The sequence below is a fragment of the Ailuropoda melanoleuca genome, chromosome 10 (assembly GCF_002007445.2).
Source record: "Ailuropoda melanoleuca isolate Jingjing chromosome 10, ASM200744v2, whole genome shotgun sequence".
NCBI classification, from domain to species: Eukaryota; Metazoa; Chordata; class Mammalia; order Carnivora; family Ursidae; genus Ailuropoda; species Ailuropoda melanoleuca.
The window spans coordinates 6854626-6880749 of NC_048227.1; the positions used below are offsets into that span (position 1 = coordinate 6854626).

Genomic DNA, 26124 nt, shown 5'->3' on the forward strand with positions numbered 1-26124 from the left:
GGAGACTCCAGCTCCGGAGTGAGGCGACAGAAGGGAGGGGGCTAGAATGGAGCGGTCGCCAACGGCCGACGCTCCAGGTCGGTCCGCCCCGCGCAGCCGCATCCAATCGCAAAGCTTAGGGCTGGGGATGGAGCCAATCAAGTCTAACCAGGAGACGGGGACGCCTGCGCTCCACTAGAAGGGATAGAGGCCGAGTGACCGCAAGCCGGGGCTTCGTTTTCTTCCAACGGAGACCAATCGCAAGCCAGATACAGGCGAGTGACTGACAAGAAGGCCAATTAGATCCTCCGGAGGGAACCTGGCCCGGCCGCTTCTCTGAGGGACAGCTGTACCTACCAATAGCATGGGCGAGAAGGCGGTCCCTTCGCCTAGGAGGAGGCGGGTGAGCTAGAACTTTGAGACTGAGGTAAAGAATACGAGCGCTGCGCGCCGGGCCGGCTGGGAACAGTGCAGGAGCTGGAGTGGCGCGTGCGAGCTGGAAATGTTAGGGAGCGAACCCAATTTGAGGGCGCGAGGGAGGCCGAGGGCGGGGGGCTGGGGCCAGGTGACGCCTGAAGCCAGTGGGCAGGGGGTCGTTGCAGCCGAAGGGACCGTGGAGGCCCTTCCGGCCGGGGAGGCTGAGGCCCTGCGGCGGTGTCCCGAGCCCCGGCGGGCGGGCGGCTTCCCAGAGACCGGAGATGCCCAGCTCAGCTCCTGGAGGAAGGGTTACGGGAGACCAGAGAGCCTCCAGAGCTGCCGCCCGGCTGGCCAGCATGCCCCCAAGCCCGGAGTCGGGGAGCGGGTAGTCCAGAAGGGACCGTGCCCTCTAGAAGGAGCCCTCCGTTTTATAAATGAGGAAACTGAGGCGGAGGGAAGTTGATGGGTTGGCAAGAGTAAACCGCAAGTTACTGACCGCTTGCTCTAGAAGCCCGGTTTCCCACCCGTTTCCCAACAGCTTCTACGGTGGGCTTTTTTTTTTTTTTTTAAGATTTTATTTATTTATTTGACAGAGATAGAGACAGCCAGCGAGAGAGGGAACACCAAGCAGGGGGAGTGGGAGAGGAAGAAGCAGGCTCATAGCGGAGGAGCCTGATGTGGGACTCGATCCCAGAACGCCGGGATCACGCCCTGAGCTGAAGGCAGACGCCCAACCGCTGTGCCACCCAGGCGCCCCGTACGGTGGGCTTTTTCTATCCGCATCCTCTTTGCCTCCTGAGGACCCAGACACCAGAGGAAGCCGACGATCTTTTTCTGTCTGCTGAGCGATCTTAGCATCCTCTTAGGTGGCATAACATAGTCCATTTAATATGGTCAGAAGTTACTGGACCGCAAACCACTTTAAGCTTCTTATAAATCACATCTCAAATGTTGACATTCCTGAACATTTATTGAATGATTAAAATTCCGTCCGTGGTGTCTCAAACTAGTTGTTTACTAGTCTCCATGAATAAGGGAGTTTGGGTGGTTGACGATTAGCTAGTGCAATAAAATCTGTAATACTAGGCAGCTGAGGGCTGGCTGTCCAAGACTGGATTGCTTTGAGTTCCTGGAAGATCCGGTTACTCCTTGGATTTATTTGTGTAGATCCTTTGGTCCTACCTAGACAGACACACCCCCAACTCCTGCTGTTTCTCATACATGGCACCCCTCTGCCCCCATAAGACTACACTAAAAGCTTAGACTCTGGGAGATACCCAAGTTTCAGAGTAATCCTATCCCTTTCTTCCACCTTGATAGGTTGTCCTTCATACATGCATTGATGTTACTGTCCCAGGAAATCTGCTTGTGGGTGTGTTTTTATGAGACTAAGAGTTTGTGCTGAATTATTCCCACTTTCATCCAGTGCATGCTCTCCTCTAAGAGACTCTAGCAGGGTCACCCTTCCCCCTCACCTGTCAAACTGAGTTTATACTTTTTTTTTTTTTTTTTTTTGAGTTTATTCTCTTGGGCACGAATCCCCTGGAGGCTCTGGCCTGCTGAGATAGGAAGCATTCCCCGGTATTTCTCTACGGAGCAGAGTTAGTGCCAAAAGGGCCTCAAGTGGAGGAAGCTCACAACTACTCCCCAAAAGGAAAGGCCTCATCTACCAGTAGTTCACACTGTGTCTCTCCTGTAAAATGCATATCCCATGAGCCACTGGGTGGCTAAAGCCGAGCTAGAACCCAGGAGCTGTCTAAGAGAAAATCCTGGGCCAGGTTGGGGAAAATAGGTCACAGTGGCTGGGCAGTGAGGTCACAGAGAGGTTTGTCTTCCCAGACTCCATGGGGGAGGGGCCTAGGAGGCAGAGGGGCCCCAGAGGTCCCCCAAGCCCAGGCGGGGGACATGGTGTGGGAAAGGCAGCAGGGACGGGGGCCAGGGAGCTGACTACGGAGGGCCAAGGGGCCCGGAGAGATGAGGGCAGGAGCAGGGAGGGGGCAGTCAGGATGGTGAGGAGAAGCCGGAGACGAAAGCTGCAAAAAGTCACCGGGCTGTGCGGAGGGGAGGAGGGGCTCCGGGTGAGGAGGGAGTGAGCCAAGGGAAGGACAAGAAGATGGCAGCCAGAGATCGGGGGAGGGGTTCTTTGGACTCAGTGGACCAAGGAACACCGCAGACAGGGAGGGGTGACACATGGACCTAGAAAGAAAGATGGGAGGATTTGAGAACACAGAGCTGGATGACAAAGCTTTGAGCCCCCAAGAAAGTAGCTAATGAAAGATAGGCTGAGAGAAGGGAGCAAAAGAGGCCTGACTCTCATGGAACTCCTGTGCTCCCCATTCTCCTTGGGTAGGTGAAGCGGAGCTGCCCTTCATGTGGCCCAGAGCCTGGGGGTGAAGAGAAGAAGGAGAGAGGGAACCCTATTTCTGTTCAGCTGTTCCCCCCAGAGCTGGTGAGTCCTCCGCAGGGAGGTATTAAGGATAAAGGACAGGGGGCCAGACCACTGAGAGGCCCGGGTGATTCCTGCTTCCTCCCTCCTGCCCCCCAGGTGGAGCATATCATCTCATTCCTCCCAGTCAGAGATGTCATGGCTCTGGGCCAGACCTGCCACTACTTCCATGAAGTGTGCGATGCCGAGGGCGTGTGGAGACGCATCTGTCACAGGCTCAGTCCTCGCCTACGAGAGCAGGGTTCTGGGGTCCGGCCCTGGAAGAGAGCTGCCATTCTTAACTGTACACTTCCCCAGAAACTCCCGTGCTCTTTGCCTCTGTCCTACCTTATTCTGGGATCCCTCCTGCTCCAAAGAGTTTGCCCAGCCAAACTTCCAGGGCCCCTTTCTCTGGAAGAGCCCATTCGATTCAAACATATGCCCTCCAGCACTGCAAGCCTCTAGCTCCACCCTCTGATGGACCCCCATTACTAGCATCCCTGACAAACCTCCCTCCATATTCAAACTCTCTTCCAAATCTTACCCGGGACACCTCCTCCACTCCCCACACCTGGAGTTTTCCCTCCCCTAAACCAGGGTTTCTCAACCTTGTCACTGTTGACATTTGGGGCCAAATACTTACTTGGAATGAGGGGCTGTCCTGTGCATTACAGGATGTCTAGCAACATCCCTGGCCTCCACCCACCAGACGCCAGAAGCAAACCTCCCCCTTGTTGTGCCAGCCAGTGCTCCCTGAGAGACAAAATCACCCCAGGCTGCGAAACATGCTCTAAACCCCTCCATTCCCAGGGAGCCCCATCCAAGTACTTGATTTCACACACTGGAGGTTAAGGGAGATCCAGACCTGCTCCAGAGAGCAGATCCAGAGCTAGGGGTGAGGGGGGTTACTGACCTTTCTCGGTCATTCTTTTTCACTCTTCTTTCTGCTGCTTTTCTATATATTATATTCCCCTTGATGTCCCTGATGCAAGGTTGGATTGAAGAAGCGCTCCCTTAGAAGCATGTGCCCTGGGCTGAGGGGGGCAGAGAACTCAAGTTCAGGCATGGGGGATTATTAAAGATATCCTCTGAGATTTCCAGTGTCCCTTAGAAGGAGTCTGTTCCCCAGTCTTGGGTCTGTCAGCTGCTAAATACCACACTACCCAACAAATTGAGTCTGCCCAAGCTCTGATTCCTCTCCCTTGTGCCATCCTGACCCCTTGAGCCTTCCATCTCCTTCCCTTCTCCAGACACGAAAGGCCTGTATTTCCAGGCATTTGGGGGCCGCCGCCGCTGTCTCAGCAAGAGTGTAGCCCCCCTGTTAGCCCATGGCTACCGCCGCTTCTTGCCCACCAAGGACCACGTTTTCATTCTTGACTACGCGGGGACCCTCTTCTTCCTCAAAAATGCCCTGGTCTCCTCTACCCTCGGCCAGATCCAGTGGAAGCGAGCCTGCCGCTATGTTGTGTTGTGTCGCGGAGCCAAGGATGTGAGTTGTAGAGCCGCTGGGGACCCAGGCCTCCTGCGGGGACCCAGGGCCCACACCAGCCCTGAGGTAGTCTCCTCGGGACAGCCGCTCACCTGTCCCAGGAACTGAGAAACAAGTCCTCGTTTCCCGGCCCTGAACCCAAGTACCTCATCTCTCACCCCAGGATCCCATTGGCCCAGCCTCATTCCACTCCAAGGCCTAGATCCCAGACACCTTCATCTCTTCCTACAGTTTGCCTCGGACCCAAGATGTGACACAGTTTACCGTAAATACCTCTACGTATTGGCCACTCGGGAGCAGCCAGGCGTGGTGGGCACAACTGGCAGCCGGGCCTGTGACTGTGTCGAGGTCTATCTGCAGTCCAGTGGGCAGCGGGTCTTCAAGATGACCTTCCACCACTCCATGAGCTTCAAACAGATTGTGCTGGTTGGTCAGGAGACCCAGCGGGCTCTGCTGCTTCTCACAGGTGTGGCCCAGAGCAGTGGTTGCAAACTGCTTTCTATAGATTCTTCAGGACGTGCTGCGGGGGAGGGGGAGGGCTCTCACGTGGGTTTCTGCATGCCCCCTCATCCCGCTCTCAAACCCAAGAGCTTTGCTTTTTGTCTGCCTCCTAGTCGAAGATTCTGTGTGTTTCATATGAACAAAGGACACGCTGCAAAAAAACAGTTTGGAAACCACTGTTCTAGCGAAAGGCCAATTTTCAAAATTCTAACCTTTGTAACCTCCCTGTTAGACACTACACTTGATTCCCCCAACTTCCCCCCACTTGCTCCTTGTCATATTTATATATTTAAGTTTTATTTATTTTTTTATTTATTTATTTAAGCAATCTCTACACCGAATGTGGGGCTCAAACTCACAACCCCGAGATCAAGAGTCACTAACTCTTCTGACTGAGCCAGCCTTGAGCCCCTGTCCCCTTTATTTGACCACACTCCTAAGCTTGAGACCTTCTGGACTTCTTAATGCCAGGCAGGGCCCCGAGTTCTCAGGATCATTCTTCCTAACAGTCCAATTAGATTCTGCCAAATCTGATTGCTAGGTCTTTTTTCCACTCATCTTTCATGCTCAAGGACTTCCCTGACTTATTTTTGGTGGTAAAGGGCTCAAGTCTGGACAACTCAAGGTCACTCCTTCCTTATTCCATTTCTATCCTTTTTCTTCCGACCCCACTCTAGGGCAGTAAATGTTTTGTCCATACGGCTTAGAGAGTCTACTGGGAAGTTAATATGGATATCGGGCAGTCCCCTTCCCCCACATAACTGTCTGCCTCTCCCCATCTCCCAGAGGAAGGAAAGATCTACTCTCTGGTAGTGAATGAAACCCAGCTGGACCAGCCACGCTCCTACACAGTTCAGCTGGCCCTGAGGAAGGTGTCCCGTTGCCTGCCTCACCTTCGTGTGGCCTGCATGGCTTCCAACCAGAGCAGTACTCTTTACATCACGGGTAAGAACCACCCTCCTTCTTCTCCAGACCCTGGTCTTAAACAGACCTTCCAGATATGGACAACACCCCCTTATACTTACTCTAGCTCTGTGGTGGACCCTCTCGGGCATCCTAGTGAAAAGATGAGTTTAGGTTCCCAGACATCATAGCTGGTACATTGCTAGTGAGTGTGAGACACCCCAGATCCTGCAGCTTTTATCCCAGATAGGACCTTATCTCTAGGAAATAGGTGCCCAAAGCTGCTGAGCTGAGGGCTCCTGACCCCCCAGACCAGGGGGGAGTGTATTTTGAGGTGCATACCCCAGGGGTGTATCGTGATCTCTTTGGGACCCTTCAAGCCTTTGACCCCCTGGACCAGCAGATGCCGCTTGCTCTCTCACTGCCTGCCAAGGTAGGATCCTGGAGGGATGGGGCAGACCAGGGCGGGGCGGTGGGGGGGTTAGGGTTTGAAAGGTACCAGAGGTCTGAAGTATGAGCAGGGATCAAATGATTGCTCAGGGAGGGACAGGGGACCCAAAGAGAGGGGCGAGGCCTCAGGCAGGGCCAAAAGAAGTCAGCTGGGAATGGCAGCTTAGCAGCTGGGGGATTCCGAAGTGCAGGGTTGCTCTGGAGGGAACTGAACGCCCACCTCCTCTTTCTGTCTTACTTCCTAGATCCTATTTTGCGCTCTTGGCTACAATCACCTTGGCCTGGTGGATGAATTTGGCCGAATCTTCATGCAGGGAAATAACAGATACGGGCAGCTGGGAACAGGGGACAAAATGGACCGAGGGGAACCCACACAGGTGAGACTGTTTCTCAGTTACTCTCATCCTGACCCCCTTCCTCCAATTCCCTAACCCCCAGATCTCTCCACTTCTCCACTCTCTTTAGAGTCCACTCCTTACTCCCTGGGGAAGTTAAGCCAACCAGTACGTAATGCCTGTGGTACTGGTGCATGTCTTCCCCAGGGCTGGCTCTATGAGGTCCGCTCTGTGCGGTGCTTGCTGTAAGTGCAATAGGGATTTAGTGCAGCAGGGAGACCGGGGGGTGGGCTGGTCTAACCAGAAGAGGTGAGATGTGATCAGGGCCCAGTGGGTTAGATCGGATGCGGGTGGGTACAGGGAGAGACATTCTGTACAGTGGGGACAACAACGCAGCTTGCACATACCTAAAACAGAGAGCGTGTTTCGGAAATCGGTAGATTTGAGGTGGTACAGGTGGGCGTGAGCCCCAAGAGGCGTAGATTTGGGAAAGAGCCACTGCAGGTTTGGGAGCAGAAGGCAACCCCCACGGATGACCAAGAACAGGAGGCCGCCGACTGAGAAGCCCACTGGGAGACCATGGCAGCCAAGCAGCACTTGAGACAAGAGCCTGGGGAAGTGACAACACAAAAGGATGGATCCCGGAGACGTTTTGAAAGGAAATGAACAGGCTCTGGGAACTGCTGAAATGTGAGGAGAGGCCCCGAGGACCAAAGGGGCTCTGGCGCAAGACCCCTTGAAGAAAGATGGCATCTCTACAAATGTGGGAAGGGACGCTGGCTTGAGGAAAGAGGCAGAGTGTGAACTTGGACTTTTTCTAAAGTGGAAATGTCTCGCTGGCATTAGATTCCATGTTGGAACAAAGTTGACACGGACAGAAGTAGGGACAGAGGAGCAAAGCCCAGGCAGAAGCCGATGTTGTAGGCAGAGGGAATGAAAAGGCTGTCTCTGAGACCGGAGGGGCACACTCACAGATGCCAAATCCCAGAAGCCATGGGCTCAGAGAGTTTCAATCAGGAGGGGAGTGACTGATGGTGACAGATAATGCAGGAACATACTTAGTGACACGGAAACATGGTCAGCCCATATTTTTTGGTGAAAAAAATTATGAAATTATTTTACATAATCCCCTTTTTGTTTAAAAATATACATTTTTTACATACACACACACACAGAGACACACACATAAGCAGCGGTAAATAAGAATATCCATCCAACATCTGTTCACAGTAGGTGGTGGGATTCCCAGTGATTTTTTTTTTTTTTTAGTAAGCTCCACACCCCGCATGGAGCCCAGTGCAGGGCTCGAACTCAAGACCCTGAGATCAAGACCTGAGCCCATATGAAGAGTCGGATGCTTAACCGACTGAGCCACCCAGGCGCCCCTAGCCAGTGATTTTTAAATTAATCTTTGCTCACCAATATTTTATAATTTTTCTATGAAGACCATAAAGTATGTGCCTGTGTTTTCAAAATTAAAGCCCTCAAAATCTCAGGAGAAAGTGCACAGGAGAGGCCCTGGGATTTGGCAGCTGGGAGGCCAAGTACCTTTGGAGAGAACATGTCAGTCGCATAGTAAGGAGAAAAGCCAGATCACAAGAAGGCAGGAAAGCCTGGCTGTGGTGAGAACAAGAATGGGGTCGACCTCAGATTGGTCATGTCACCAGTTCTGCTGCCTCAAAGAGAGGTCAGGAAGCAGCAGGAATCAGGTGGAAATGTTGTTTTTCAAAACAGGGTGGCCAATCTGAAAGACAGGGATAGGACAAGTTGAAAGTGCTGGAGAGAGATGGGAGGAATAAGTGAAAGGAAAGTCCTTCCTGGGGGTTGCCCTGGAATCGCACAGGGAGGGAGGGCGTCTTCAAACTTTGGGAAGAGGAAGCACAGCCGTCCTCCTGGGGCTGGACTGGCACAGGCCTGGGGTGACAGTGAGGGAGCAGATAGAAGGCCCTGGGCTCAGGCAAGTAGCCTGTTTTCTGGGGAGCAGAGATGAGGAACTGAGAGAAGTGCTGGGCCCCATGCAGTCCAACTGGGGCGGCAGGAGAGCCAAGGAGGGAGAGGGTGCTGCTGGTCTACCTCCTGGCTGGGTGGGGGGTGCAAGAGGGGGGATGCTGAGTCCCTTCACTTTCCTCTCCTAGGTTCCCTAGATTCTTCCCTGAGCCTTCCTGTCCTATCTGGGCCCCCAAATCCTCGGTGTTCCCACCTTAGGGATCCTGGCCCTGTGTCCTCAGGTGCATTATCTGCAGCGCCCCGTCGCCCTGTGGTGTGGCCTCAACCACTCCCTGGTGCTGAGCCAGGGCTCTGACTTCAGGAAGGAGCTTCTGGGCTGCGGCTGTGGGTCTGGAGGCCGCCTCCCTGGCTGGCCTAAGGGGAGCGCCTCCTTCGTGAAGCTCCACGTCAAGGTCAGAGCATTGTCAGGCCAGCAGGCAACCAGGGAGGGCAGGAGCGATAGAGCGAGGTGGCACACAGCAACGTAGCCGCGGCTCCTGCAGGAACCCAGGGGCCCCATCTCCCCAGCATCCCCTGCGTCCCTTGCCTGCCACACACCGGGGCTCCTGGCTCTCTCCCTTAGCAGACCGTGCTGGCCCTCTCTGACTTCACACAGCCTTGGGGCTCGGCCAGCCCTAGCTCACTTGCTGGCTCAGGGCTGGTCGGAGAGGGAGGAACACAACAGCTGGGGCTTCCTGGGAGCCCCCCAGTAAAGACCCCACTCAGCCACGCCCCTTCTCTCCTCCAAGGTCCCTTTGTGTGCCTGTTCCCTCTGCGCTACCAGAGAGTGCCTCTACATGCTGTCCAGCCATGACATCGAGCACCACCCCACCTATCAGGACCTACCCGCCAGCAGGGTGGTGGGGACCCCCGAGCCCAGCCTGGGGGCCGGAGCATCCCAGGACCCTGGGGGGACGGCCCGGGCCTGTGAGGAGTACCTCAGCCAGATCCACAGTTGCCCCACATTGCAGGATCGCATGGAAAAGATGAAGGAGATCGTGGGCTGGATGCCCTTGATGGCTGCACAGAAGGATTTCTTTTGGGAGGCCTTGGACATGCTGCAGAGGGCTGCTGCAGGAGTTGGCCCAGGCCCCCCAACCCCTGAGAGCTGACCACCCCCCTCCTGATCTCACCCCTGGAGGGAGAGTCTGGCCTTGGGCCAGGAGTTAAGGAGAGATGGGGTGGCAGCAATAAACACTGTATGTGCACATGGGGGGGTGGGGATTGCCAGACATGCCAGGGTGGACAAGGAACTGTTTTGTAAAATGTTCAGGGGGCTGCCCAGGAGGGGCCCCCAATCTGACTATCATGGACAAGAGATTTGATGGACAAATAGAATAAAAGGCTGAAGTGAGGCCCAATTTGGAGCCTGGGGGCCTGGGAGGAAAATGGGGCACAGGACAGGGGCCCGATGCCTGGCTCAGTGGGTGACAGAGGGCAGAAGCGTGGCCGAGGTAGGCACCAGCATTCAGGTGCTGCAGACTTGACCACCTAAATCCCTCAGCTTGCTTTCCCCTCCCACTCCCAAGACCGGCCCAGGCTTCTGGACTTGGAAGTGCAAGCTCCACCTTCTGGAACAATGCAGTCAACATATGCTACTTGGTTCTCTTCCTCGGATCCCGTGTCTCAGACTTACTCCCATCCTGAGGAGGCCACTTGCTTCTGACCTCACAGAGCTTCCTACCCACGTCTCTTGGTCCCCACGAAGTCAGTCCCCTCTTCCCCTCCTCCCATTTACCTTCCAGGTCCAGTCTCGCGTGTTGTCCCTTTCCCTCACTTTCTTCTCCCTCCTCTTCTGGGGGATGCTCCCTTTATCCACCCACCATGCCTCCCTAAGCCACTCCCATACCTCCCAATATTTGGAAGAGAAAATGGGGGAGCAGGTAGAATTTTCTCCTTGGCCTAGTCTGGCCCAGGGATGGGGAGAAGACAGTAGCAATTTGAAGTGGAAAATAAGCTGGAGCAGGGTGAGGGGGGGTGGTCAGGAGGGGGGTGAGTGACGGGGTGTCGGGGGTCAAGGGAAGGACTTCCTGTGGGCGCTGAGGAGGCAGGCAAGCAGGTGATCAAGAGGAAGGACCGGAGGCTGTGACCACGGCATGCTCGGGCACGGGCAGAGCGGGCTTCCCGATGAGAGTGCCCGATGCCCGCATTAGGGCTGAGGGTTGATGTTCCCTCTGCCCTTCGTTGCTCCACCCCCGACTTAGGTCAATATTTATGTGTCCTGGACGTCGAGAGGCCCCTGGCCTCACCACTGTCCCGACTACACTCTCCCTGTCCCGCCTTCCCCACCGCCCGCCCCGCTGGCCGGTCCCCACGCCCACACACCCGAGGCTGCCTCATCTGGCACTGATTAGCCCTGCTGCCGCTGCCGCCGCCACTGAACTCAGCGGCTGCCTGTGACTCGAGGACCCCAGCGCCTCTCCCCCCGGCCATGCTGCCTGCTGCCACAGCCTCCCTCTTGGGGCCCCTCATCACTGCCTGGGCCCTGCTACCTTTCGCCCAGGGCCAGACCCCCAACTATACCAGGTAGGTCTCTTGGCCCCTTCCAGGTAGCTCGAGTGAGCAGCAAAAGCCCTGATTCCTGGGGGGTTTGCCTGTGGATCCTGTGGATTCTTTCACTCACACACCACCCCCCCAGATCTCCAGCAGCCCCAACACTTCCCTAGCCCCCGAGTTCTCCCTCCCTACTACAGGACCACAATCTCCTGTGGGTCACCACTGCCCCCTGCCCCGTTCCTCCACCCTTTGTCCCCTGTCCTCTAAGTCTCCCCATCTGCCCAGACCCTTGGGCCCCCCGTGGAACCTGAGAGCTCCAAGACCCTGAACTTGCCTGGTAGCTGGACATCTGGATTCCAGGAGGGAATTAGAGGTGGGGGGGGAGAGAGGGGGAGCGAGTGGGAGACTTGGGAGTAGGGTACTCAAGTAGTTAGCAGGAACAGGAGCAGGGCAAAGGTTGGGAGCTGGGGAAATCTGGTCTCCAGGTTCAACGTGAGGGCCATCGCGGCTGCTGCTCATCTCTCCGCCCCCTCCCCCCCATGGCCTCGTGGCTGTGTCCACATCTGGAAGTAGTTAGGCGGCTCCTGTCCCGGACTGCCAGGCAGGGCGAGGGGGGAGAGTGAGGAACAGCCTGGGGAGGATTCCGGGAATTCCTGTTGGGGTGGGGGTGGGGGTTGGGGGGTGTTGGAGAGACAGCCAAGTTGCTGGCCCCACTTGTTCCTAATCCTCTCAATCTCGGCCTGGCTGGCCAAGGCTGCCCCAGATCCCCGAGGCCTTTCTCCTCCATCCCCCCGGCTTCCCTCGCTGGCCCCCCATCCCCATTACCCTATCCTTCCCAAGCTCTCCTCCACTCATGGCCGACCCCTCTTCTGTTCTCCAGACCTGTGTTCCTGTGTGGAGGGGACGTGACCGGGGAGTCAGGTTACGTGGCAAGTGAGGGTTTCCCCAACCTCTACCCCCCCAATAAGGAGTGCATCTGGACAATAACGGTGAGAAGGCCCTTCTGATCACTGCCCCCTTGTTCTAGTCTCCCAGGCCTGACTGCTAAGGGAACCCCAGTCTGCCGGCGCCCTGCTCTCCCCTCCAGCCCCTGTACCACCACTTCCCCCAGGGATGTCCAAGCCCCATCCCCTCTGGTCGCTGAGGGCAGCAGTGCCCACAATAACACGTGGCAAAGTGTCCTCACACCTTCCTTAGCTCAGGGCCTGCTCCTCCACTCCCAACTTCTTTCCTGGCTGTCCAATCTCTCCACGCCCTCAGGTCCTGTCCCCTGACCAAGCCACAAGCTGCTGCAGAACCCAGGCCCTCTGCTCTGCACCCCAATGGGGTCCCTTGCTGTTCAAGCCCAGTTTCCCTATGAAATGCTCGGGGAAAGAGAGGTAACCTCCGCCTGGGTTGTGTGTGGCCTGACTTTGCAGGTCCTCTTCCCTGTCCCCGCCTTCAGGTCCCTGAGGGCCAGACTGTGTCCCTTTCCTTCCGAGTCTTCGACTTGGAGCAGCACTCCGCCTGCCGTTATGNGGCCCCCCCCCCCCCCTGCCGTTATGATGCTCTGGAGGTCTTTGCCGGGTCTGGAACCTCGGGCCAGCGGCTTGGACGCTTCTGTGGGACCTTCCGGCCTGCGCCCTTAGTCGCCCCCGGCAACCAGGTGACCCTGAGGATGACGGCGGACGAGGGCACAGGAGGACGAGGCTTCCTGCTCTGGTACAGCGGGAGGGCCACCTCAGGCACTGGTGAGACCTCCCTCACCTCCGCCTTCCCCCTCTCCTGGCCCCTTCAGTCCCTCCTCCCCGTCTTCTCTCCCCTCTCCCGCTCCCACCCGCCCCCTCTTCCAGGCCCCCCCCCAGGCGCGAGGCGGAAATGGGTCACCGACCCGCGGGTGGAATGGGCGGCCTGGGGTTACTGGGACGGTGAGTAACTGCCCGCCCCCGTCCGCAATCGGGCTCCCTCAGAAGGGCGTGAGGGGACACCCCCGGGCCGTGGGACTAGGTTCCCCCGACCCGGAGCCCCCTACACCCAGCCCGGGGCTCCCGATTGCGGTCCCATCACCCCCTCCTGGCGGCAGAAGTCTCCCCTAAAAGGTTTAAGGCAGGGACCTCCCCAAAGAGGCCTCTGGGGCTGTGCCCCAACTTGAAGGCACCCTCACAACGTGGGGACTCCCCAGCCTGCAAAGGGGACTTTTCCGCCGGACCGGGGAGATGGGATCTCCCAGGGGAAGAGGAGCCATGTGGCCGCGGGTCAGGGGGAGGGACGAGAAGGGAGAGTGTCCAGCCAATGCCTCCGACCCCTTCCACCGCCCGCCTGGGCGCCCGGAGGTCCAAGACTCCCCTGAGCCCTGCTCCTCCAAGCCCCCTCTCTGCTAACCAACCCCCCTCTTCCCTACCTCTCTTCTCGTCCCCTCATGCTGAGACCCAGATGTCCGAGCTTCCAGCACAGGCTTCCAGCCTAGAGCTCTCTTCGAGCTGACCAAGGGTCTCCACCGCCTCCCACCCCCACTCCTTTCTCCCCTCCCCAGAGCACCAATTTTGCGGGGGGCGGCTGGAGAAGGCCCAGGGAACCCTGACCACGCCCAACTGGCCCGAGTCCGATTACCCCCCGGGCATCAGCTGTTCCTGGCACATCATCGCGCCCCCGGACCAGGTACCGACCCCCTGCCCAGGCCGCCCTCGGGGACCCAGGCGGCATTCTCCAACATGCAGCCAGCACAGATTTCTTGACCGTCTGCTATGTCCCGACCACTGAGCTCGCGCTGGTAGGGAGCAAAAACAGACCCAGAACTGCTTGAGCTCAAACAAAAAATGTAAAATCACACCTGTGACGAGTCTTAGGCGAGCGAGGTACACGACGCCGTTCTATACACGGTGTTTGTGTGTGTGTGTGTGTGTGTGTGTGTCTGTGTGTGTGTGGGTGGGTGTGTGTGTGTGTGTGCGCGCGCGCGCGCGCGCGCGCGCGCGGTGCCGCTGGAGGTGGGTGCCGGCTCTGTTCCTTGAGCGCGAGCCAGGACCAGCCCTTGCCCACAACGGAAGACGCCGCGGAAGGGTTTCCCCGGGTGCGTGTGTGAATGCTGTGAGAGGGGGGTCCAGCGGACGCGAGAGGGGGGAGAGGAGGCTGCCGCGAGCTTCCGGACGAGGCGAGGGGTGCAGGGCTCTCGAGCCGCCCTCCAGCCGCCCGGGGTCCCGTCGCGCAGCTTCCTCTCTCCGGCGTACAGGTGATCTCGCTGACCTTCGGGAAGTTTGACCTGGAGCCCGACACCTACTGCCGCTACGACTCGGTCAGCGTGTTCAACGGAGCCGTGAGCGATGACGCCAAGAGGCTGGGGAAGTTCTGCGGCGACACGGCCCCAGGGTAAGGGGACGCACCAAAGGGGTTGGTGGGTCTAGGCGTCTCCCCTCTCTAGGGAAGGGAGTTGCGGGGGCAGAGGCTAGGTTTAGCTGAAGAGGAGGGATCTGGACCGGTGAGCCCCAAACGGGTGGGTGGAGCTAGTAGGGGACCAGGCAAGAGACCTGGCTTGGCCCTGGGACAGCACCAGGACCGGTCCACCGATCAAGAGGCGAGCAGGTCCTGCTCAGTCGGGAAGCTGGTACAGCCAACCCAGGGCAGAGATGACAAGGCCCACCTGACACTTCCCCTGGTGCCCCGCCACCCGCAGTCCCATCTCCTCTGAAGGGAACGAGCTCCTCGTCCAGTTCGTCTCTGACCTCAGTGTCACGGCTGATGGCTTCTCTGCCTCCTACAAGACCCAGCCTCGAGGTGCCGAAGGGCAGGCCCGGAGCCCGGGGGAGGATGCCCGGTTGGGCACCTCGCTCCCAAAGCCCGGACTCCCATCTGCAGAGAAACCAAAGGCCTCCTCTGAGGCCCAGGCAACTCCAGAGGACCCCGGTGAGTCTGGAAAGGGGGAGGAAGGGGACGCAGACTGAAGGGAGCTGTTTCAAAGACCTTTCCGAACTCATTCATTCATTCATTCATTCATACATCAGTCACTGGGGCCACCTCTGTACTGATGTCTGGTACCGGGTGCTGGGACTCAACGCTGGAGAGAGCTCTGGGTGAATGCAAATCAGTGGGGCCGTTATGAGGAAAGTGGCCCTTCCAACCTGCTGGGTGGGTCCCCCTCCACAAACAGCACCCCCTCCCTCCTAGACGTGCCCACTGTGTCCTGCCCGAAGCAGTGCCGACGGACAGGCACCTTGCAGAGCAACTTCTGTTCCAGCAGCCTGGGTAAGAAGCCGCACCCGCCACCTGTGCTCTTCCAGCAGCTCTAACCTCCCCTCCTGTCCTCAAAGACCCCCTCCTGGCCCCAGCCCTGAGCTGGCCTCCTGTCTCCTCACCTCTCACCCCCACTCTCCCACAGTGGTGACCGCAACAGTGAAGTCCATGGTTCGGGGCCCGGGAGAGGGCCTCACTGTCACTGTCAGTCTCATTGGTGCTTACAAAACGGGAGGCCTGGACCTGCCCTCCCCACTCACCGACACCCCCCTGAAGTTTTACGTGCCCTGCAAGCAGTGCCCCCTCATGAAGAAAGGTAATGGATGTGGCAAAATGGGGAAGGGGACGGAGCCTCGTGACAATGACAGAATCTAAAGGACTCTGACAAAGGAGGTACACCTACAAGGTCTCAATAACACACTCTCGATCCCTCCCTCTCCTCCCCCAGGAGCCAGTTATCTGATGATGGGCCAGGTGGACGAGAACAGAGGTCCTGTCCTTCCTGCAGACAGCTTCGTGGTTCTCTACCGGTCCAGCCAGGACCAGATCCTCAGCAACCTCAGCAAGAGGAAGTGCCCCTCCCAGCCTGTTCCGGCTGCTGGGTCCCAGGCCTGAAACCCAGGCTACCTTCCCAGCCTGGAGCCCTAGAGACTCCTTTCTTATCCAAATAAATGTTTCTTGACTGAGGAAGGGGTCACCTGTCCATTTCTATGGTCTGGGGGCCCACCTGGGAGATTTCATTCATTTGTTAAACTCAACAGATGTTTACTATACAGAACAATCTTTAAGAATGTTAAGACCTTGTCACCCCTTTGCTCAAAACTCTCCCTTATTCTCAACACACACACACACACACACACACACACACACGTAACTATGTAGAGGTGTCAGATGTGTTAATTAGCTTCACTGTGGTGATCTTTTCACAAGGGCTAGATCCTAGGACCCTGAAATCACGACCTGAGCCACCCAGGCCCCCCTCAAGTTGTACACCTTAAATATATCCAATCTTTATATGTCTAAGATATCTCAATAAAGCTGTTAAAAAAAATAGGGGCGCCTGGGTGGCGCAGTCGTTGAGCATCTGCCTTCAGCTCAGGGCGTGATCCCAGCGTTCTGGGATCGAGCCCCACATCAGGCTCTTCCGCTGGGAGACTGCTTCTTCCTCTCCCCCTCCCCCTGCTTGTGTCCCCTCTCTCGCTGGCCGTCTCTCTCTGTCAAATAAATAAAATCTTTAAAAAAAGAAAAAGCTGTCAAAAAAAAATAAAACCTCTCCCATAGTTTTCCATTAGTCTCCGAATAAAATCCAAGTCCTGCTGCAGACTCAGGCCCTAGGTGATCTGCACCCGACCCCCACCGCATCTCCCCTCTCACTGTTTTCTCCCTTGCAAGTGCTCCAAACAGCAGGCACTTTGGAACAAACCAGAAAACAACGCAAAGTCTCTGCTCTTGTGGGGAGGAAAGTACATTCTACTGGAGCGGATAAATAATAAAACTCGGTGTCATGTGAAGCGATGCTAGCAAGAAAACAAAAGCCTAAAAGGATAAAAGGGTTTCTACATTTGTTGGGGTGCTTTGGGATAAGATGAACTTTGTTTTTGCTCTACTGCTAACCAATCGTGTGGCCTGGGGTGAGATTCTTCACTTTGCCGAGGCCACTTCTTTTGTGAAAGGAGTTGAAGATTCAGTAGGGTGATGCAAGTGGCTGGATTAGTAAATCCTACTTCCTTGTGCAAATGTGATTTCTAAGTCCCATGCAGGAAAGGGAGACTCAGCAGGGGAGCCATGGGCTGAGATCCTGATGCAGGCAGGTTGGGTGCAAAGATCCATAGATTATATATAATCGAGAGAGAGAGAGAGAGAGAGATGGACTGAGCGTTCCGGAGACTTAGAAAGATAAAGAGCATGAATCTCTTCTTTTCTTGGGGTCTGGTGCATGTGTCCTCTCAGGCATCCAGGGACTGGTCAGAACAAGGATAGGGTCCAGGTGTCCTTCATAAGTCACTCATTCCCTGAAGCCAAGGGGGTCTTGGCCTGGAGGTAACTAGTGCCAGTGGTCTGGAATACGCACATGGTTCTGTCAAGTCATTCCTTAGGTATCACCTATTGTGCTGGAAGCCTCCAAAGGTATCAGTATCTCTTTGTCCCATACAAGGAGGACATATGCTTTTCGCATTAGGAGGCATGTGGGGAGGGGGGGGTGCATGTCCTAGCAAGAACAGAAGCTGGAAAAGAATCAAAGAGAGAAAAAACAGCTTTTGGGTCGCCTGAGTGTCTCAGTCAGTTAAGCGGCCCGCTCTTGATTTTGGCTCAGGTCATGATCTCAGGGTCCTGGAATCGAGCCCTGCTGCACCCGGCAACAGGCTCCCCGCTGAGCGGACAGTCCGCCTCAGGAGTCTCTCTCCCTTTGCCCCTCCTGCTCCTGCTGTCTCTCTCTCTCAAATAAATCTTAAAAACAAAGAAACAAAAACAAAACAAAAAACCCGCCTTTCTCATGGGGTCCCTGCAGTTTCCCTGCCTGAATGCTAGTCCAACTGGAGGCAACCTCCCAACTAGTACTATGGAAGACGGCTATGATTGCTGCAAAGGCTTCTAGGAGAGCCTGGGATTAAAACACGGAAAGAGGGCTTCCCTATGGGATGTGAGTCTAGTGATCTGGAGGTCTCAGTGGGGAGGAACAAGGCCCAGCTCCCAGGCACCGCCGGGCCCCCCGAATTCCTCGGGGCAGAGCTTTCTAGCCGTAGTCGCCCTTAAAGTTTTACGTCACTAGGATCAAGCCAATCACGTCTTTAAACTCACCAATCGGGGTACGCTGACGGCGGAAACGACGCTGCCCTAGCCAATGACAGAGGCCGTACGGCGGAAGTGTAGAAATGGTCTCTCGGGAAGATGGCAGCCTCGGTCCGGCCAAAAGTTGATTGGCAGGTGCAGTGATCCGAAGATAAACCTCGTAGTACGAGCGACCGTTCGGACGCTAAGGCACGAAGGAGCCGCGGGCCGAGCTCAGGGAGGGGTCGGAGGCACAGACAAAGGTCTCTGAAGAGATTGGAGAAAGGGCCTTTCCGGAGGGGGGCGCTGCGGCAGGCGGGGATCTGGCCGGAGAGCGGGGACGCCCGGAAGGGGCGGGGCCTGCGTCGGGGCAGGCGGGGCTCTTGGAGATCGGGAGCCGGGCCTGAAAACAAGGCCCGGGTTGGGAGCAACTAGGGGCAGGGTTTGTGGGGTGGGCGTGACCATGAGGTGGGGCTTGGGGCGGGGCCTAAAGGGACTCCGGGCAGAGCTGGAGAGGGGAAGGGTTTGGGGGGCCTGGGCCTGGTCTGCGGGAGCCTCATCTAGCGGGGTTCCGACGCGGCGGCGGCAGCATCGGACCAGGCCCTGCCCCCCGATCTCATTCCGATCCCTTTCTCCCCTCTCGTCCCCCAGCTCTAGACTCCGGGCCCTGTCCCCTGAGCTCTGCCCTCGTATGTCCACCGTCCACAGCCTGCATGCGCCGTGGGGCGCCCCAGGACCAGGAGCTGGTGGGCCCGGGGGCTCCTGGGCGGGGTTCCCGGGGCGCCCCTCCTCCCTCCGGACTTGTCCCGGTCCTCGTCTTTCCCCCGGACCTGGTATTCAGGGCGGACCAGCGGAGCGGACCCCGGCAGCTGCTGACCCTCTATAACCCCACGGGAGCTGCGCTTCGCTTCCGAGGTGAAGGGATGGGCGCCTCATGCCAGGGATCTGGGCCTGGCGGCAGGACATTGGGGGGCTGTGTGGGCTGGAGGAGTGGGATGAGTGGGGTCAGAGAGCCAATCTGGGCGGACTGAAAGAGTCATGTCCAGCCCTGGGGTAGAAGGGAAGGGGGACTCTAATGTCCCTCCATAGGCAATCTTGTGTCTGAAGCAATAGTCGGTCTCTGTGTGCCTTTACCCCTCAGTCCTCTGCACAGCACCTGCCAAATACACCGTGTTTGACGCAGAAGGCTATGTGAAACCTCAGTCCTGCATTGACATGTGAGTGAGGAGGGTGGAGGGGACTCACGGAAGCCAGGGGTCGCTGCCACCTTTGTCTGAATTACCACGCCGGTGTCACAGGGCTCAGACCTGGTTCTTAGCAGCCTTTTTCCCCACTTCTGTTTGCATCCCTAAGGGAAGGGCTCCTGGGAGGTGGGGCCTGGATCCACTTGGATCACTGCCTGTTACTCACTTCCTCTCAATGGGTCTCTCTCCTATTTTGGGACCAGTGTGATTCGCCACGTGGCCCCCATTCCCAGCCACTATGACGTCCAGGACCGCTTCCGCATTGAGCTGTCTGAGGAAGGAACTGAGGGTCGAGTGGTGGGGCGCAAGGACATCACCTCGGTTCTGAGGGCCCCAGCCTACCCCCTTGAGCTTCAGGGACAGCCTAACCCAACACCCCACCCAGGGCCTCCTTCCTGGACAGCACCACCCACGGCCAGACACTTCCCAGAGAGTGAGTTGGGGGATGGGAACTCTCGAGTTCTTGAGCATTACCCTAGAGCTGCGCTCCGTTGGAGTTGAAGGGGTCTTCTGGTTCGGTCTTTTGCTTTTTGGTAGAAGCATTCCTAGGAGTTCAGATTTTATATTAGGTTAGGCAAAAAGCAGACTTTGTAGTTTCCCTGGTTTCTGGCTTCTACTTAGAGGGAAAAGTTCTTCCTTAGCTCTGACTTCGGTACTTCCTATCATGTTGCCAGCTCAGCTCAGTTCAGTAAGAAACCCGTACTGAGCAACTATGCCGTACCAAGTTGTGGGCTGCCTATGGGAGATCGGAGTCCCTTGCCTGACGGACATGTGCACAGAAGCCAGTAATGAAGGGTGAAGAGAAAAAGTGCTGAGGGACCAGAGGGGAGAGGGTCTCTCCTGGCTGTGGGGACAGAGGCTCCAGGGCAGAGGGGACACTCACAGTATGCCCCCTGGAGGGCAGTAAGAAACAGATACACCTCCCATCTCCTGCTTCCTCCCAGGAGGACCGCTGGGCTGGGCAGGAGGGGGGCTGGAGCTTCTGATGAGCCTTGTTCCCCAGACCGCCACCCACAACTGGCCACCAGCTCCTTCCTCCTCTTCTTGCTGACGGGCATAGTCTCTGTGGCCTTCCTGCTGCTCCCGCTCCAGGACGAGCTTGGCAGCCAGCTGCCCCAAATCCTGCATGTCTCCCTGGGACAGAAGTTGGTGGCAGCCTACGTCTTGGGTGAGCACAGTAGTGGCTAGGGGTGTGGGGGCCTCGGAGGAAGGCCAACAGAGCCCCAGGGCTGCTCACCACCACCTTGCTCTTCTTTCTCCCCTCTCCAGGACTCCTCACCATGGTGTTCCTGCGGACCTGAGCTCCCTGCTCCACCCGCCCTCCTCCGGGGGCAGGGACTTGGACATGCACATGAGACAGCCACTGTGATGTTCATGCCTCGCCTCACTTCTACTCCCTCTTCTTCCTGCCCATCCTCCCTCCCCCAAGCACCCAAGGATTTGTATTCATTTTCCAAATTGAATAAAATACATTTTTAAAATTAAACTGAGAAATGGAGGAAGCAGCCCCTTTCTTCCCACTTCTTTCCTCCAGTTCCTCCTCCCGGCCGCAGGGGACCCAGGAAGTGGAGGCAGTGAAGGGGCCCAGGTAGGATATAGACCTGGGTTCCGGTCCTGGTGCCACACTGGGAAAACTGTGACCTTGAGCAAGCCATTGAACTGCTCCGAGCGTCTACTTCTACCTCTAAAATGAGGGAATTGGGCAAGCAGATTTTTAAGGCCTCCTTTAGGTCCCCCAAATAGGGTCCTGTCCCTAAGTGGACGTACTTAAACTACAAAGAAACAAACAAATCCTGCGTGATCCCGCCTGCTGCAGACATCCAGTCTCAGTCTTGAGCCATCAGAGGCTCTTGCCAGGGTTGCTTGGATGCTTCCAATACCCAGAATCCTTTTCTGCTTTTTGACCCTTTATCTGCCTTACTTTTTTTCTCTCCCTTTAAGACTTCAGCTCTGGTAGGTCAGAAACACCAAGGTCCCCGCCAAGATTGGGGAAAATGGCATTGCCTGACATTACCTCAACTTAACCAGGCAGGAGAAACTAAGGCACAGGAAAAGAACAGGATCCTTGAAAGGTATGTGTCCAGCCCTCTTTCAGAAGCAGGGCAAGGGAGAAGAAAGGAACGGGGGCAGCCAGTGACACTGGCAGGTTGTTGACTGGGGACAAAAATCAGCAACATAATGTTAAGACAGTCTGTTCTCCGCTTCTGCTGTCACATCTCCCTTATCCACCTCTGTTCCTCTTGCCTCCTTTAAAAGGACCCTAGTGATTACACGTCCCCCCCCCCCAGTCCAGGATAATCTCCCTGTTCGTTTGCTAGGGCTGCACAGACAGCGGGGGGCTGGGGGGGGAGGCTTAAACAGCCAAAATTAATTTTCTCACAGTTCTAAAAGCTAGATGTTCAAGATTAAGGGGTCAATAGTTTCGATTTCCTCTGAAGCCTCTCTTTGGCTCCCAGATTGCCCCCTTCTCACTGTGTCTTTACATGCACATCCCTGCCATCTCTCTGTGTCCATTTTTTAAAAAGATTGTATTTATTTACTTGAGAGAAAGGGAAATAGTACAAGCAGGGGAAGCAGCAGGCAGAGGGAGAGGGAGTAGCAGGTCCCCCGCCAAGCAAGGAGCCTGATGTGGGGCTGGAACCCAGGACCCTGGGATCATGACCCGAGCCCAAGGCAGATGCTTAACCGACTGAGCCACCCAGGCGCCCCCACTTTTTTTTTTAAGTAGGCTCCACACCCAGTTTAGAGCCCAGTGTAGGGCTTGAACTCAACGATCCTGAGATCAAGACCTGAGCTGAGGTCAAGAGTCTGACATCTAATGGACTGAGCCACCCAGACGCCCCTGTCAAATTTTCTTATAAGGACACTGATCAGATTGGATTAGGCCCACCCTAATGGCCTCATTTGAATTTAAGGCCCTATCTCCAAATACAGACTCTGAGATACTGAGGGTTGGGGCTTCAACATATGGATTGAGCCGGGGTGGGGGGGGGGATTTCAGCCCAAAACACTCCCCATCTCAAGATCCTCAATTTAATCACATCCAAAAAGTCCTTTGTGTTGTGTAAGATAACATTCACTCACAGGTTTCAGGGATTAGGATGTGAACATCTTTTTCCAGACCATTATTCTGTCTGCTACAAGGAGCAAATGGACAAGGTGAAGGGCTAAGAAACCACTTTCGCAAATTTGTTCTGGACAGTATGTCAGACAAGCAAATAGTTGAGGAGGTTTCTGACCCCGGCCCAGGCTCCTGAGAACCTAGTCAGGCTCAGGGGGCTCAAGGAGAGGGCAGGGAGAGAGGCAGAGTTTCATCCTGGAACCCAGGGTGGGACCTGTCATGTCACACCGGGAGCAAAAGAGGACCAAGGAGCCCAAAGACAAGCCCTAGGATTTATGCAGCTGCCCTGGGAGTGAGAGCCAGGGCTGCAGCGTCCTAAGATGTGGAGAGACAGCATTCCTACCTGTATCTTCTCCTGCCCTTCTGCCCAACCCTTCCCTGTCTCGAGGGAGGGATGACTGGGTGGAGTGAGGGTACGGAAGAAGCATCAAGGTGTTTATAAACAACAGATGCCACCAGGTGGTTTATTAAGGTCCAAACCCCAGTCCCTCCCATCACAGACCACCTGCTGGGGGCTCTAGGCCATTCTCCCACCAAGAAGGCTGGCCACGTCCCAGGGCCTAGGAAACCTTCCAGAAGGGTCTCTAGGTGTGGAGGAACACTTTCCCGAAGGGGAAGGGGCTGTGTGATGGGAGAGCGGATGCTCTCGGATTAGCTGACAGTACAGCAGGCCCATCGTGGAAGGCACGGCTCACCCACTCCTACACTGCAGGGCCTGGGTGTGGGTGTCCGCGCTGGTGTCCAGGCTGGGCCCCTTGCAGAGATGGGAAGGGCTAAGAGAAATTGGTCAGCAACGACAGGTGGTACTAGGCACCTCCATCACCCAGAAATCACTCTAACGGGAGATCAGGAGCTCCGGGCAGGGGTCAGGGGCATATGCCCCCCCACCCCCAACCCCTGGACCTCAGAAGTTGTTATCGATGTTCCAGACGTCCCCACTAAGTGCGTTGGCGGCCCCCTGCAGCGTCCAGGTGAGAAGGGCCAGCTGGCGTCGGAAGCGGCTCTCCTGGAACCCCGGGCCGGGAGGCACCCGGGAGGAGGCGGCCCCTGGGTCTCCGGAGCCGCCCGAGCGCAGCAGCCGCACGTGGTCGAGCAGCGCGCCCAGCGTGTGGTCTCCGCGGCCCAGGAAAATGTGGCGGAACGGGGAGTCGGCCGGCGACACGTACTGGGACAGGAAGTAGAACTCCACCTGCGCCAAGAAGGGGATCAGGTCGGGTGGGGGCTCCGCCGGGAGCGCGGGCCCGAACAGCAATTCTTTAGCCAGCTTGGGACCTAATACGCGCCCAGAGACCATTGCTCAGCCCCTTCTTTAAGTCCCACCTCCCTTCGGCTACCCAATCGGGAGCGGCCTTTCTTTGACGTCACCAGCAGCCGGGTAGGATGCGTCCTCCGGCTGAGTTTTGGGTTCTATTCCATTCTTGCTAAGCCTTGACCCTCCAAACCTGCGTCCACGTCTCCCCAGTCTTCCCTCTTCACCCATTCCCTTGCCCGGCTGAAGCCTCAAAGAACAGTCTATAGTCCTGCTGTTCCTCACTTTCCTACACCCCACGCATTCCCCCTCACCACCACCAATGTCCACAGCCCAGAGTCAAAGGTCAAGGGGACAGGCCAGTCCTAACGAAGTGCCTGACTTCCTGACCTCCCCGCATGCCTCAGATGCTGATCATCTTTCCTGAGATGGCGTCTCTCCTAGCCCAGTGCTCCTACCTTTCTCCCCCTCTCTGGTTCCTTCTGCTCCCACTAAGGGGCAGGCCCAGGGCTCCACCCCCACCCTCTGTTCTCCTTACCTACACTCCAGTTGTCTTCAAGCCTGCTGCCTATTAGAATCACTTGGGGGAACTTTTTAATGACCATTGCGTGGGTGCCTCCCCAGCAAAATCGGAATCTCTAGGCTCATAGGCTCCTATCTTTTTTCAAGTCCTCCACCTTTCACTCCAAGGGCTCATACATGTCCCCGCCCCAGTCAGGACCTCATGGAGATAACTGCCAAGCCCACCTGACAGACCATCCACTGGAATCCTGCCCTCCACCGTTCTGGGCCTCGCCACTGGGTCAGGGGGTGCCTTACACAGCCTCACACACAGCCCTCGGTAAATGGCAGCTGCTATGGTTTTCCTCTTCCTCTTCCCTCAACACCCTGTCTGTCCACCTTCCTTCCAAACATCTCACTTCATTCCAGGCCCCTCACCCACGGGTGGATCTGCCACCAGCCACTCTCATCCAGAGCTCGGCCATTACTACCTTCATTCCCTCTTCACCATTTATACTCTGGCCAAATCCTTCCTAAAACTCCACTTTGCCCACATCACCTCCCTGCTCCAACACCTTCCTAATGTCCTTGATGCCTGGACCCTAAAAATCCAAACTTCTCATCCTGGCCTTCAGGGCTGCCCATAGGTGATCTCTAGCCCACTGTTGGGTGCACTGCTCCCCTCTGCTTCTCTACAAGCTTCCGTTCTGGCTCTGCTGGTCCACGCCCTGCTCCCGAGGACAGCAAGGCCTACTTCCCTGCCACACTCTTACTCTGGGCCTCTCCAACTCTGAAATGTCTTTTCTTTGCACAACCCAAGTTCTGTCCGTTCTTCAAGACCAACATCATAGTCTAAAGCAGGGGTTAGCAAACATTTTCCTGCAAAAAGCCAGGTAGTAAATATCTTTGTCTTTGCAGGCCATATTGTTTCTGTTGCAAACACTCAACTTGGCCACCATAGCAGCACGAAAGCAGCCATATGAAAATCAATGAGCATGTCTGTGTTTCCATAAAGGTTTATTTGCAGAAACAGGCGGCAGACCAAATTGGGCCCACTGGCTATAGTTTACCAACCCCTGATCTAGAGCCGCAAAGTTCCCTGGTTCTGGCCCAGCTCTGTGCTGCTGGTTCTGAAGTCCTGAATCTTTCACTCTCCAGCCCTGAGTCTGAATCATGCCCCTCACACACAGACACCCTTTATTCCCCTGGGAGCATGTGGCAACTTTGGGGGTTGGGTGAGGGGAGTATCTCTGTGTTCCTGGAGTCTGGCACAGCAGGGGTTAAAGCAAGATCAGTGAATGAGAATGAACCAGGCCCAACCTCTTGTCTCAACTGTAGGGTCACCAGTGTCTCAGGGGAGGGGACAAAGGGAGGGAGAGATGGAGAGGTCAGGAAGTGGGGAAGGAAGAGGAAACTGCAGAGAGAGGAGGACAAGGGGGATCAGGAGAAAGGAGCAAGGATGAAAGAGCAAGAGGGGTGGGTTTGGGAACAGAAAGAAGGAGTGAGGGATGCCAAGGGAAACAGGCAGGGACTCAGGAGGAAAACAAAAGGAGTAGGTATGTTCTAAAACCATGGTCCTGCATACACTATGGGTTCCACGTCCACCCTACACTTAGAGGATGGTCCGGTTTCTCGTTTCGCCCTGTAGACTCTTCCCCATGCCCACGGTCCCTACTTACCCCGTTTCCCAAAATCAATGGGTGACCGGGTTGAGTTCTTGGGGTAAAGAAATGGAAGGAAGTGGAGGGGTTGGAACAGGAGATGGAGTGTGGGTTGCAAAGTATCCAAAACTAAGCAGGAGGGATGGGCCAAGGACGAAGGACTAAGGTCTTGTATAACTTTACGTGACACCTCCCCCAGCCAGCTTCTCTGGGCTTCACCCATCTGGTTACCAGAAGGAAGAGAGCTCTCCTTGTTCTGAATTTCTTCAGCCTTTGCCCCTCCTGGGCCACAAGCTTGTGCCTCTTGTACTGTGGATAATCGTGTATATGCTTTTTCCCGCCAGAGGGGCGAGGAGGCAGCGGAGGGCTCTGTGTGTGCGGGGAGCGGGGGGGGG

The 26124-nt window shown here is 56.3% G+C and overlaps 4 protein-coding genes and 1 long non-coding RNA gene across 15 annotated transcripts in view; 3 read left to right on the plus strand and 2 right to left on the minus strand.

Annotated features, from left to right (window-relative positions):
* The first annotated feature begins 60 nt into the window (after positions 1-60).
* Positions 61-9631, plus strand: FBXO24 (F-box protein 24). Of its 2 annotated transcripts, none has more exons than XM_019808010.2 (10): positions 61-406; positions 2747-2845; positions 2942-3125; positions 4072-4310; positions 4542-4776; positions 5598-5756; positions 6026-6147; positions 6410-6541; positions 8728-8898; positions 9235-9631. In XM_019808010.2, exons 3-10 carry the CDS (start codon positions 2981-2983, stop codon positions 9595-9597), a joined length of 1566 nt encoding a protein of 521 aa, XP_019663569.1. In that variant the 5' UTR covers positions 61-406; positions 2747-2845; positions 2942-2980; the 3' UTR covers positions 9598-9631. The 2 variants fall into 2 exon arrangements, with proteins under 2 accessions (XP_019663569.1, XP_034525796.1); XM_034669905.1 differs by having other exon boundaries at positions 61-382.
* Positions 2963-18110, minus strand: LOC105241149. 5 transcript variants are annotated; one of them, XR_860192.3, is made up of 3 exons: positions 4584-6031; positions 3735-3855; positions 2963-3099 (listed from the first exon to the last, which is right to left on the minus strand). It is a non-coding gene; the product is annotated as an uncharacterized LOC105241149 (long non-coding RNA). The 5 variants fall into 5 exon arrangements; XR_004628366.1 differs by lacking the exon at positions 2963-3099 and adding an exon at positions 17984-18110 and having other exon boundaries at positions 3119-3855; positions 4584-4962; XR_004628367.1 differs by lacking the exon at positions 2963-3099 and adding an exon at positions 13791-14187 and having other exon boundaries at positions 3119-3855; positions 4584-4962.
* PCOLCE (procollagen C-endopeptidase enhancer) lies at positions 10792-15871 on the plus strand. Its single transcript, XM_002927304.4, has 9 exons — positions 10792-11011; positions 11862-11970; positions 12426-12711; positions 13494-13618; positions 14187-14323; positions 14628-14857; positions 15119-15196; positions 15330-15500; positions 15633-15871. Exons 1-9 carry the CDS (start codon positions 10917-10919, stop codon positions 15797-15799), a joined length of 1398 nt encoding a protein of 465 aa, XP_002927350.2. The 5' UTR covers positions 10792-10916; the 3' UTR covers positions 15800-15871.
* On the plus strand, positions 18020-20691 carry MOSPD3 (motile sperm domain containing 3). Of its 5 annotated transcripts, none has more exons than XM_002927302.4 (6): positions 18082-18216; positions 18605-18868; positions 19095-19170; positions 19401-19630; positions 20201-20365; positions 20467-20691. In XM_002927302.4, the coding sequence occupies exons 2-6, from the start codon at positions 18667-18669 to the stop codon at positions 20496-20498; spliced, it is 705 nt and encodes a 234-aa protein (XP_002927348.1). In that variant the 5' UTR covers positions 18082-18216; positions 18605-18666; the 3' UTR covers positions 20499-20691. The 5 variants fall into 5 exon arrangements, with proteins under 5 accessions (XP_034525797.1, XP_011233139.1, XP_002927348.1 ...); XM_019808012.2 differs by lacking the exon at positions 18082-18216 and adding an exon at positions 18356-18373; XM_019808013.2 differs by lacking the exon at positions 18082-18216 and adding an exon at positions 18378-18395.
* Positions 20692-22757: 2066 nt separating this feature from the next.
* The window catches only part of TFR2 (transferrin receptor 2), a 14836-nt gene continuing 11469 nt past the window's right edge, over positions 22758-26124 (minus strand). For both annotated transcript variants that reach the window (XM_034669914.1, XM_034669915.1), the window contains one exon: positions 22758-23507. In XM_034669914.1, coding sequence (XP_034525805.1) covers positions 23223-23507 — 285 coding nt within the window. In that variant the 3' untranslated portion in view covers positions 22758-23222. The remainder of the gene's footprint in view (positions 23508-26124) is intronic.

What these genes read in the sequence shown, in the direction of transcription:
- FBXO24 (XM_034669905.1), top strand. Translation starts at nt 344, where the DNA reads ATGGGCGAGAAGGCGGTCCCTTCGCCTAGGAGGAGGCGG. An exon ending in CTCTCTCACTGCCTGCCAAG is followed by an intron (nt 6,148 to 6,409) that starts GTAGGATCCTGG and finishes CTTACTTCCTAG; the next exon opens with ATCCTATTTTGCGCTCTTGG. An exon ending in TCGTGAAGCTCCACGTCAAG is followed by an intron (nt 8,899 to 9,234) that starts GTCAGAGCATTG and finishes CTCTCCTCCAAG; the next exon opens with GTCCCTTTGTGTGCCTGTTC.
- MOSPD3 (XM_034669906.1), top strand. Translation starts at nt 18,027, where the DNA reads ATGACAGAGGCCGTACGGCGGAAGTGTAGAAATGGTCTCTCGGGAAGA. An exon ending in AGCTGCGCTTCGCTTCCGAG is followed by an intron (nt 18,869 to 19,094) that starts GTGAAGGGATGG and finishes TTTACCCCTCAG; the next exon opens with TCCTCTGCACAGCACCTGCC. An exon ending in GGTGGCAGCCTACGTCTTGG is followed by an intron (nt 20,366 to 20,466) that starts GTGAGCACAGTA and finishes TCCCCTCTCCAG; the next exon opens with GACTCCTCACCATGGTGTTC.